Raw genomic sequence first — 12,576 nt, forward strand, 5'->3', positions numbered from 1 at the left:
TAATGGCGCCAAAATGACTCTGAGGCTATATCTCTTTAAAGCTTTGACATTATGACAACAAACTTTGTGTGTGCCATTGTCACCTCACACAGAACACACCAAAAGGATTATTACAGCGCCACCTGTTGGTCAAAAGTGATAAGCCATTTAATCATATTACTAGAGGTTGTATTTATTTTTTTTTGCCATTTCAATTACAATCATCCTAAAATTGCTTTTATTACTCATTGTTGCATTTGGTCTGATGCTCCATGCCATGCTTAACTCCTCAATTTGCATCTGGAGTGCTTGGCCCCGTAAATTGCTGCTTGCAGCTATATTTCTACTTGTTCTTATTCTGTCGTTTTAATTACAATTTTTAAAAAGCTTATAAAATATACTTTTTTTAAGAATTTGACAAAAGATGACATACTTTTAATAACCTAATTAGAAGGTGCTCCTAAAATTTTGAACGTGCTCCTACATTTTTTAAGTTAGGAGCACAAGTGCTCCTAAAAAGAAAAGTAAGCAGAGCCCTGCACAAGCAGTATGAGACAAAAGACTTGATATGGTGGTTGCCACCAGCCTTGATTTGAATCAAAATGATGGCGCCACATCTATTGACATTTATGCAAAAATACAGACACAGATCCACAAAGATCACAAATCAAGAACTGTACTACAAGAATGAGTTTGCAAACACAAACTTGCAACTGCAAAACTGAACAAATTAAGAACAAACTGCAATTGATTCACGGAGTTAATCAAGGGCTTCAGATCTCACTAAAAGGACACAAACATTCACACTATTCTTATAGTTCTGATAAGGTCATAATGGGCCCTAAATGAGGCCAGTGTGCTTCCTGAGAATCATAAGAAACCCTGGGAATCCGGCTCTATGAGAGCTGTCAGCACCACCACCTGTGAGAGCCTGAGAACATCTCAGTCAGAGAAGACAACCTGATTCCACCACACTCATAACAAGCAATAAATGTGACATCTTCATAAAGTTAAAAGTTAACTTGACAGAACAGTCTCATGAGTTCAGCCGCTGCCAGGATTGAGCCAATTACAACAATGTCCTCTATAAACACCTGCCACAGCACTTCTTAAATTGAATGTTACATAACTTTTAACAGTCAGCATGTTTTTCACTTTAATTGTAAAATTAACTACAACCAAAGAACTGAATAACTCTAGGGTTTGCCTACTCTGTAAATTAAAGATTTTAATAACACCATGTTGTCAGGACTGCTTAAATGAAAATTATAATTTACTCAAATTAACGCCTAATATTAGACACATTTCTGTGAAATATGTATTGATCATATATAAATTCTATATATTTTAATATCGAAATGCCTAAACACCTCTTTTCCACACAATGACTACAGCTGTCATGCTCCTAAAAGGCACTATAAAATACAAAAAAACAACAAAAAATAATTCACAAGCCCCATGCACAATATTTTCCAAGTTTTGAAGTCATTGGATATCTTTGCGTAAAGAATAAAGTGAAATTTAAGTTGTTAATCACTAAAAAAATATGCTTGACAGCAGTGATCCCCTTTCACTTTCATTGCATGGAAAAGAGCAGCTTGGACTTTCTGCAATTAATATCTCCTTTTGTTTGCCATGTGAAAATGGATTTCATAAACATGCTGTTGAACAAACAATGACAGAATTATCATTTTGTTAACTACTCCTTTAAGAAATAAACATTAGTCATACAGTAATGTGACCCCAATAAAACTTGCTGCTTTTTGTTTTGCAACCTCAAAAAGACAGAAACAGGGATTTTCTTTTACACCAAAAGCACGTTTGTTTGCAATCATGAGATTTCTCAATGAATCCATTCGACTCAACCTGCAAGCGTCCAGATTAGACAGCAGATGGGCTCATTTTTAAATGTGGTTAATTATTAGTTAGCAAGTTAAATCATTAAATGCACTGCACTGTACTGTACTCATGCTATCTCAAAACTCCCTGTACAAATGATCGGTTTCAACATCAAAGCAAAGGTCGCTGGAGGAAGCTGGTTAAATAACACGAGCAGCACTGAACGTGAATCTTTTGCAGGCCTCGAGCCCAGAACCTCTCGTTCCCAGGGCGACGAGTGACTGACGTAACTTTCAAACGCGGGTCCGAAAGCAACATAGTACAAAATCCCATGACACTCACAGTCCAAATGCTTCTTCTTTGGCCCCATGACTTCGTGCGTGGTCGCCTTGCACACCGTTTTGGACACAGCGGAACCGGTGACACTGTGTTGCGCTGCCGTTATCCGGTCCGTTATGCTCTGTCCAGACATCCTCGCAGTTTTAAACAAACAGAAAAAGGGGGACATCTCAGTCAGAGAAGACAACCTGATTCCACCACACTCATAACAAGCAATAAATGTGACATCTTCATAAAGTTAAAAGTTAACTTGACAGAACAGTCTCATGAGTTCAGCCGCTGCCAGGATTGAGCCAATTACAACAATGTCCTCTATAAACACCTGCCACAGCACTTCTTAAATTGAATGTTACATAACTTTTAACAGTCAGCATGTTTTTCACTTTAATTGTAAAATTAACTACAACCAAAGAACTGAATAACTCTAGGGTTTGCCTACTCTGTAAATTAAAGATTTTAATAACACCATGTTGTCAGGACTGCTTAAATGAAAATTATAATTTACTCAAATTAACGCCTAATATTAGACACATTTCTGTGAAATATGTATTGATCATATATAAATTCTATATATTTTAATATCGAAATGCCTAAACACCTCTTTTCCACACAATGACTACAGCTGTCATGCTCCTAAAAGGCACTATAAAATACAAAAAAACAACAAAAAATAATTCACAAGCCCCATGCACAATATTTTCCAAGTTTTGAAGTCATTGGATATCTTTGCGTAAAGAATAAAGTGAAATTTAAGTTGTTAATCACTAAAAAAATATGCTTGACAGCAGTGATCCCCTTTCACTTTCATTGCATGGAAAAGAGCAGCTTGGACTTTCTGCAATTAATATCTCCTTTTGTTTGCCATGTGAAAATGGATTTCATAAACATGCTGTTGAACAAACAATGACAGAATTATCATTTTGTTAACTACTCCTTTAAGAAATAAACATTAGTCATACAGTAATGTGACCCCAATAAAACTTGCTGCTTTTTGTTTTGCAACCTCAAAAAGACAGAAACAGGGATTTTCTTTTACACCAAAAGCACGTTTGTTTGCAATCATGAGATTTCTCAATGAATCCATTCGACTCAACCTGCAAGCATCCTGATCAGACAGCAGATGGGTTCATTTTAAAATGTGTTTATTAGTTAGCAAGTTAAATCATTAAATGCACTGCACTGTACTGTACTCATGCTATCTCAAAACTCCCTGTACAAATGATCGGTTTCAACATCAAAGCAAAGGTCGCTGGAGGAAGCTGGTTAAATAACACGAGCAGCACTGAACGTGAATCTTTTGCAGGCCTCGAGCCCAGAACCTCTCGTTCCCAGGGCGACGAGTGACTGACGTAACTTTCAAACGCGGGTCCGAAAGCAACATAGTACAAAATCCCATGACACTCACAGTCCAAATGCTTCTTCTTTGGCCCCATGACTTCGTGCGTGGTCGCCTTGCACACCGTTTTGGACACAGCGGAACCGGTGACACTGTGTTGCGCTGCCGTTATCCGGTCCGTTATGCTCTGTCCAGACATCCTCGCAGTTTTAAACAAACAGAAAAAGGGGGAAAACAAAAAAAGAGGGGGGGAAATCTGCTCGGGCTGTTAAATCCAACGGCAATGCTGTAGTCCCTGGGATGTGCACTGTTCAGCCACCTGACTGGGGAAGAAAGAGAGAAAAGAAATGGGACTGCACGTAAGACGAATCCGCCGCTTCAGAGTCCAAATGAAGTTTGCTCTCTATGTGTGCCGTCAGCTGATCGCGACATTTACATACCAAACGTTTCCTTTTCTATTAACGGCAGCGTCCTCTCTCTCTCTCAACCCCTCTGTCACGCACTCTCCTCTCCCTCTCTCTCTCTCTCTCTTAACTCCCCCTTTTCCTCCACAGTGGCTCTCCTCTCGGATCTCGCCTCCCCCTGCTGGGTTTAAAAGGCTCGTAGGATAATGGCGGGTCAGTTTCCTCTTTTCAGAGGATCCTCCCAAGGTTTATATGGATGCTGAATGGTCGGTGTGAAACGACGCCATGTTGGCTCCAAATATCGGACTGGTGCCTCGCATTACGTAGAATGTGAGTACTGCTGTTTGGCTTGTGAGCCAAAATGGCAGCTCTAGATGGATAGTTTCTGTGTATTATCTACTAGTTCCGTGACGGTGCACATGACGGAATTTGTCCAACCAAATTCATGGTTTCACATGTGGTACTTTTTACAACATTTAGATATGTGTCACTGATTAAATTTGCATTTATGTCATCGTTTACAAAATAATTAATTATATAATTGTTATGTACAATTATGTGTGTGTGTTTTATGTTCAAATGTAATATAATAAGTAGAAAGTGTGTGAATGTTCCGTAAGGCAGACATTTCACAATAACACTAGTTCAAAATATAATTTTTAATTGGAAGGGGGACGGGGGAAAAAATGAAGTTTTCCAGTTTTTGTTTATCTTTATTACTTAAAAAACATTATTTCATAATTTAAATTATAACTATTATTATAGTGATAATTATCATTCGTTTATAAATGAAAGGCTTATTATTAGCTTCCAGTTGATCAACTGATTAACTTGTAGGAAAGAAAATCAAAATGAAACATTTTACTTAGTGCAAGAATTATTTAATCTTTCATTACAACATGCCTGGAAAGGGAGCCATCTAGTGATAAAAAAAAATGCAATTACAGAAAGCATCAAAAAGCCCCGTTGTCTCGCGTTTTGAGGCAATCCATAAATCCTGAGCTGCGTCTTTAAAGCTTAAATAATTGGTGTAAATTGCAGTAGCTGATTACACTCGTGTTGACTGTATGCTACACTTGATTTGTACATGCCAGCAGGAACTAGGATTCTGCAATTTCCTGCATCTGCCTAATTCAGCTCGATGCATTCCAATATTGATTGTGTAAGAATACAAATATTTACAAGCATCTTGTGAATATTTTCCTGTAGCCATAGATAGATAGATAGCTATACTCAGCTCACTGGTGCAATTAGATCTAACTCACGCTGAAAAGCAGAGAGGGAGAGGGTATCAGAGATTGAATGTCCAGGAGATCAGCCACTAATGCACAATGCCAGAGCACTGATCAGTTTCAGGACGAGGCTCATTTGTGTGAAATGGGCCGAGCAGATTGATTTAGGCCTGTATCATCAGTCGGCATCGCACAGGTGGCATCAGTGCTGTTGTGTTGCAGTCTCACCGGTAGGGGGCGATATACACATGCAGGTCTCTGTGTCCTTGTTCACAAACTTTCAAGAGCATCTTGACAACATCCATTTGAGAGACCGCAGGTGCATGTCAGCTTTTTCTATTTACAACAAATATTCTACCAGAATACTGAACAATATTTCAACAGGTTGCGTTTATATTTTACATAACAAGTGTAATCTATAACATTCAGGATCCTTTGACACGTAATCTTCACATACACAAAAACTTTTATTAAAAAATACTTAATACAAATAGTCATTATTATTATTATTATTAGAGATTTTATTATTTTCTGCATTACAGTAATGACATGATTTATTTCATAATTATTATTATGTTTATATATATAAAGTATAGAAATTACAAGTTTGTTTTTTTACATAACTATTATCTTTTCACGATTTATTATCATGATTTCATAATTTTTTTATTTATAAATGAAATATACTAAATAATCATCATCATCATAAAAATGATGATGACTATTGTTATTATTATTATAAAAATGTATTTTTTTATATAATTTCCTGCATTACAATCCAGACACGCTGGTGTTTTGAATGCTGAGGATCTCTGTCGAGGTTTGTGTCTGTGAGGTGAAAGCTGGTTATAGATATGGCTCATAATGAAAAGGTGTGTCCCTCAGGTCTGAATACAACATGGCTTGTGTTTCACACATAAAAAACAAGGCATCCTGTGATTTCTGCCACCTGGGACCAGAAACACAGCTTTTCTGTCTGTTTAATCCCGCACAGCTCTCTCACATGCACAATAGTTTCCTCAAACGCTGTCCAGCAGTGTTTCAACCCTATAAACTCTTTCCTGGATCAGAGTCCTTTTTTACACAATAGTGCCACATTATAAACCCAAGGTTTTTTTATATATATATATATATATATTACATCTTGACAACATCCATTTGAGAGACCGCAGGTGCATGTCAGCTTTTTCTATTTACAACAAATATTCTACCAGAATACTGAACAATATTTCAACAGGTTGCGTTTATATTTTACATAACAAGTGTAATCTATAACATTCAGGATCCTTTGACACGTAATCTTCACATACACAAAAACTTTTATTAAAAAATACTTAATACAAATAGTCATTATTATTATTATTATTAGAGATTTTATTATTTTCTGCATTACAGTAATGACATGATTTATTTCATAATTATTATTATGTTTATATATATAAAGTATAGAAATTACAAGTTTGTTTTTTTACATAACTATTATCTTTTCACGATTTATTATCATGATTTCATAATTTTTTTATTTATAAATGAAATATACTAAATAATCATCATCATCATAAAAATGATGATGACTATTGTTATTATTATTATAAAAATGTATTTTTTTATATAATTTCCTGCATTACAATCCAGACACGCTGGTGTTTTGAATGCTGAGGATCTCTGTCGAGGTTTGTGTCTGTGAGGTGAAAGCTGGTTATAGATATGGCTCATAATGAAAAGGTGTGTCCCTCAGGTCTGAATACCACATGGCTTGTGTTTCACACATAAACAATAAGGCATCCTGTGATTTCTGCCACCTGGGACCAGAAACACAGCTTTTCTGTCTGCTTAGTCCAGCAGAGCTCTCTCACATGCACAATAGTTTCCTCAAACGCTGTCCAGCAGTGTTTCAACCCTATAAACTCTTTCCTGGATCAGAGTCCTTTTTTACACAATAGTGCCACATTATAAACCCAAGGTTTTTTTATATATATATATATATATATATTAAAAGAAATACATTTCTTTTGATACCATAGAAAACACTTATTATAAAAATAAACACATCAAAATGACAAATTAATCAATCACTGGTATAATAAACTAAACTAATTCACACTAACAGATTAAAATGGTTATTAATATTGCTTATTCATTCTGACTTTTAAAAAATGTATTCAAGCATTTTTAAGTTTCAAGAATCCTCTACCAATTATTAAACTCAATTTCACATATGTTATTCAAATATCTTATATTTATTTTTTATTGAAAATGTCTAACGTGAGTATTTCAAGTAATAGATTTATTTAAAAACAACTAAAAAGGGTCACAAAATGGGTCATTAAAAGGGTGTGAGGAGAAAAGTGATATAGATGTCAGATGCTCGACATGGATACGTTTTTTTCTGTATAGCATGTGCTATATGACCCCATTCACCAGCAGATATAACTGTTTTTGTGTTGGACGAGGGCTAGATGACAAGTGATGGTCCCTTTGCTGACAGGAAAACAGGAGGTTACTAAGTTGGCTGCTGTGACAGACAATACAATCTACCGAGAAGATTCCAAGATACCGAGTCACTGACAGACTTTACTCTATCCCTCTCTTTTTTCCACACTCCATCTCTCACAGCCACATAGCTGACTTGTTTCCATATTAGAAGTATTATAAAATATGGTGAAACTATTTCAGCTGTGTTATCTGTACTTATGTTGGTATTGCGGATCCATCTGTATGAAATAGATTTTTTTTAAATCTGCTCATAATGTTTTGTAGAACTTGACTTTGAGACAGTCCCAACAAAGTCTTTCTAATCTCCACTGAATTGCAACATTAATATCCAATTAGTGGCCTAAATCATTCCAGTTAGATTTCAAATCAAATCTACTTCATAAGTAGTTAAAATCGACTGTGCCTTCAGTTAAAAACCCTTATGAATAAACATGGCACAATTAAACAACAAAGAAAGCCGATTCTTTGAGAGAGACAGAGGCAATTAGCAAAACTTGTGGCTTTTACATGCCTTATGGCGCTTCAAAAAGGCCACCGAAAGTGTGTTCCCTAGTTTGAAATTCCACTTTGCTTTTCTCTCAGCAGGCTAGACGTATCCCGTCCCCCGGATAGCTATGACAACCCAACAGAGACAGATTGCTCATCGTTCCTAATTCCTTACAGGACGCAGTGATTGATGCACTGGGCCTGACACCTGCTTGCCCGCCAGCTGATGGCATTTCACACGGCTAGAAGAAAAACAGTAATTACTTTGTACCCTGTTAAAAAAAGAGACACGTTTTACCTGAAACTATAGACTGATTTGTGATACAAGATATGCAGATATTATTTTGCTAAGAGAGGATGGTCAGATATTATTGTTGGTTAGACTAAAGACCTTAAGAAAGGTTAGATATGCCATTGTCATCACTATTATTGTCGGTTTTATATTGCATTACTGAGCTTCTCACCATAACCTCCTTATGACCCACATTATTCATTGCGATGTGAATAAAGTCATCAGATAAATAAAGAGACAAGAAAATGAAGCATGACCAAATGCCAGGCAAATAAAAACAGATACAGCCTTTGTGATGCGATAAGCTCTTAATGTGTTCATAAATACAATTCCTTCTGGTGGCTTTGATTTTAGAAGTTCAGATGTGAACGGAGACAGTTTCATCATTCTATTTGGTGTTTAAATCGAGCACAAAACACATTTGTAACTATAAAACCTTCCCGTGATTGTTCTAAACCCATTATATGAGTGAATAGCTAACTCTATTCACATTTATAAGCATTTATACAAAGTTTTAAAATACCTAAATTGTCCAAGCACAGTTTTCTAAATATACAATAAAAATACAATAAAACAAAATAAAGGCTTTTATTAACTTCCAAAATGCTGCCTAAACCCATAATTTGGATAAGTTTTGAATAGCTAACTAAAAAACATTTAAACTAAGTTTTAAAAGGCTTCAACTGTCCCAGGACACAGGCTTCCAAAAATAAAATAAAATAAAATAAATTTAAAACTTTTTTTTTTTAGCATGGCTCAAAACGTTTAAAAAAGTTAGTTTAAAAAAATGTATTGAATCCACAAATGTCAAAAGAATGGCAAATTATTTTCCATTTTCTCAAATGCTATTCTAGAGTGTACATGCAATAACACATGAGGAAATCCTTACAGTAATAGTTCTGCTTGCCCTGATATCTTGCCAAGGTGAATAAGATTGTGTCACACTGATAAACGGCACTATAGCCTGCCATATAGAGACATTCAAGTGTGAAAAATTAAAGAATGACATTTGCTGGAAACGCATAAATAGAGATACTTATCGCAAGTACTGAATTGCCCCACTAGAAAGAATGACATTTGCTGGAAACGCATAAATAGAGATACTTATCACAAGTACTGAATTGCCCCACTATAGACCAACAGCTCCATTTTACCCACAATCCCTTCCATCTGAAGAAAGTCCAAGACGCAAGACAAACTTCGTCAGACCAGCTGAGTTCTGGCTGAAGGGGCTCAGAGCTTCATGCGATGCGTGTCTCTGCAAAACCCAGCTGGATTTCGGATTTCAGCAGTTTGGGGTAGCACTGCATAGTTTTGAAAATCCTCATCCTTTGGATTTCTTGTATTTTGCACAGATTGACAAGTGACTTGTGGGTGATGTATTGCCGTTGGAGCTGGCCTGCAGCCCGGACGCTTTGAGCTTTGATTAATCAGGTAAGAACAGACAATGAAATCATTCAAATTTCCCCTTTCACCGCAAGGATGGACCGTCGAGACATTTCTAAGGCAATTAATCATGCCGATTAAAGGCATTTGAAAAATAATGATGTAAAAATTGCAGCTAATTTGATGAAATATTAGTCTGCTATGAATTTGGAGAGATTGAAACAAGCATTCATCACTAGAAGTATGTAGATAATGGAGATAATATGAGATTAGAAATGGCGTTTATTCACAGCAGACTTATATAGATTCTCATATACATTAGGTGATAATCACGAGGACAAGAGTGGCAGTCGGAAAGGGGGGTCACGGCCAGACAGGTGGGATACCATCATGGGAGTGCTGACTGAGCCTGGCCAAACAAAGCATCTAAAGCGTCTAGACAATCCTGGTCCCGACCCAGACCGTCCTGGCACACAGAAAGGCCAGCTCAGTCAGCGACGAGCCCTGTCCAGGAGCCGATGAAAAGATAATTCCCTCCTCGCAGACCACATGCGGCGTGGGGCCGCTTGTGAGCGCTGACAGAGCAAGATCAAGCAGAAAGGATATGAGTGGGAAACTTCAAAACCTGCTCATGTTTCTGGGCCCGTGAAAGGATTTGTATAACACATTCACTTTTGATGGACTTTCCCATGTTCCCCCAGACAGCTCTTTTGCTGTTGACGTGTTCAAATAATGAATCTCTTATGTTTATTTTTTTTCCTCAGAGCAAGGCCGTGTTTCTAGTGGTTTTGCCGGGATGCTGGGTAATCCAGTCAGTCTCGCGTCGCAGCTGAGAACAGATGGAGTACCGCTGATTCTACAGCTGCCAGGGAAACGGGTGAGTCTTCCGAAACGGAGCGAGGGATGCTAGAGCAGACAGAGGGCAAAAGAGGACGAGGTCAGGGTGAAACACGCAGAACTCTGTGTATAAGCATCATACTTACAAATACCTACAGGAAGCGAATGGTTTGAATTGATTTGTAGCTTTTTGAATATATAAATTGAGGTTGATTTGTTCGCAGATTTTGCGTAATGGCACTTCAGATCAATTCATGCTCATTATTGGTTTCAAATTTAACAGAAGCGCCAACAAAAGTATCGCGTTTCTCATTTTCGGTCTTTTTCTTCCAATTTAATAGCATAATTACAGAACAATACAGTGGAATTATCTTTTGAAGCGAGTCTAATCATGCATTTCTTCTCTCATTTCAGAACAAGAAGCATTTTCTGATGAATCCAAAGAAATTGCTCATACATTGTCTTCCTCAGGCGTTGAAATGGAACGTTTGTGTGTGATTCTTTTGCTTGTAAGTAAAACTTTCATAGTGAATGCGCAATTCAATGGGTTCAACTGTGATGCCAACTTCCACAGCCGCTTCCCCGGTGAGTGAACGCTTGCTTTTTTGTGCAAGCATTTGATCAATGACATGTAATTAATGATATTTTAATCTCTCTCAACAGCTGAGCGGGACATCAGTGTGTATTGTGGAGTGCAAACCATAACGCTGAAGATTAATTTTTGCCCGGTGCTTTTCTCTGGCTACACCGACACTGACCTGGCACTGAACGGGCGTCACGGCGATGCCCACTGCCGAGGGTTCATCAACAACAACACGTTCCCAACAGCCGTGCTGTTTAGCATCAGTCTCAGCACGCTGGAGGCCTGTGGAAACTCACTTGTGGTAAGACACCGGTTTTCACCATTTTTAAAGGCCTACATGGAGGGCACTGACCCATGACAGAATGATTTATTCACATTAGCCCTTCAATGGCCCAGAACTTTAATTTCAGGTTCAGTCATTAGTAAGAAAAACACATTTGTTGCAGTAAATGCTAAACTACAGCTTGTGTTTGGAGAGACAGTATCCTCTCTATGACAATTTGTCTGTAATAAATGAAGAACATCTGCGGTAAGGTGAATTTAGCTTTGGTTGGGTGACAGCAGAGATCCGGCAGTGATGAAAGAGCTGAGGATTAGGGAGGTGAAGGTACATTAGTTTTAAGAAGAGCAATCATACCTTAGTGCCTTTGTGTCTGTAGGTCTCCACGGCTCAGGGGCCCAACGCCTATGGGAATCTCTCCTTGGTCCAGATTGGGAATATAGCAGGATACATTGACACTCCAGATCCCCCGACGGTCATTAGCTACCTACCGGGACTGCTTTACAAGTTCAGTTGTAGTTACCCTCTGGAATACCTGGTCAACAACACACAGCTTGCTTCGTAAGTCGACTTCATCACTGTTATATAGCAAACTAATGCATTAATGTGTCTTTTTTTAATTCATGCTGAATTATTCACAATATTTTGATGGAAGATAAAACAGTCCCAAATTGTATGTTGTAAAATGTTTAGCACTTATTGTTAAGCTTTAACCAGCTAAATTGTGAGGCATAATTAAATTAGTATGCACAACGAATATGTTGTAAAACCTAATGCACGGTTGATTACAAGGACATCAGACAGTAAATCAGGAAAAACTATTACACAAGTTTTCCTTTCAGACTTTAATTGGCCTGCAAAATATATTTATCATGTTTTAATAGCGTCTTTTGTTCGAAGGTCGGCTGCAGCGATATCAGTGAAGGACAGCAATGGCACTTTTGTGAGCACACTGAATTTACTTCTATACAACGTGAGTACATGTGGAATATCAGCATAGTTTCTAATTATGTATTTGTTTAGGTCTATATAAATAGATAACTTTGATGATTTGTGTTTTTTTTTTATATATATATATATATATATA

The 12,576-nt window shown here is 37.3% G+C and overlaps 2 protein-coding genes across 6 annotated transcripts in view; one reads left to right on the forward strand and one right to left on the reverse strand.

The window, feature by feature from the left end:
- picalma (phosphatidylinositol binding clathrin assembly protein a) overlaps positions 1–3,754 on the reverse strand; it is a 51,690-nt gene extending 47,936 nt beyond the window's left edge. The window contains exons 1-2 of one of the 2 annotated variants that reach the window (XM_016561421.1): positions 3,721–3,754; positions 2,161–2,318 (exon numbers count right to left, since the gene is read on the reverse strand). In XM_016561421.1, coding sequence (XP_016416907.1) covers positions 2,161–2,290 — 130 coding nt within the window. In that variant the 5' untranslated portion in view covers positions 2,291–2,318; positions 3,721–3,754. The other variant, XM_016561423.1, reaches the window with a different exon arrangement.
- Positions 3,755–3,776: 22 nt separating this feature from the next.
- The window catches only part of LOC107747018 (zona pellucida-like domain-containing protein 1), a 13,124-nt gene continuing 4,324 nt past the window's right edge, over positions 3,777–12,576 (forward strand). For 2 of the 4 annotated variants that reach the window (XM_016561424.1, XM_016561426.1), the window contains exons 1-7: positions 4,144–4,227; positions 9,759–9,837; positions 10,112–10,666; positions 11,041–11,211; positions 11,290–11,510; positions 11,869–12,050; positions 12,390–12,462. In XM_016561424.1, the coding sequence (XP_016416910.1) occupies positions 11,106–11,211; positions 11,290–11,510; positions 11,869–12,050; positions 12,390–12,462 (582 nt within the window). In that variant the 5' untranslated portion in view covers positions 4,144–4,227; positions 9,759–9,837; positions 10,112–10,666; positions 11,041–11,105. Of the gene's footprint in view, positions 3,853–4,143; positions 4,228–8,207; positions 8,368–9,758; positions 9,838–10,111; positions 10,667–11,040; positions 11,212–11,289; positions 11,511–11,868; positions 12,051–12,389; positions 12,463–12,576 lie in introns of those variants that run through there. The other 2 variants (XM_016561425.1, XM_016561427.1) reach the window with 2 other exon arrangements.

Source organism: Sinocyclocheilus rhinocerous, unplaced genomic scaffold (genome assembly GCF_001515625.1).
Source record: "Sinocyclocheilus rhinocerous isolate Xijiao unplaced genomic scaffold, SAMN03320098_v1.1 scaffold708, whole genome shotgun sequence".
Taxonomy (NCBI): Eukaryota; Metazoa; Chordata; class Actinopteri; order Cypriniformes; family Cyprinidae; genus Sinocyclocheilus; species Sinocyclocheilus rhinocerous.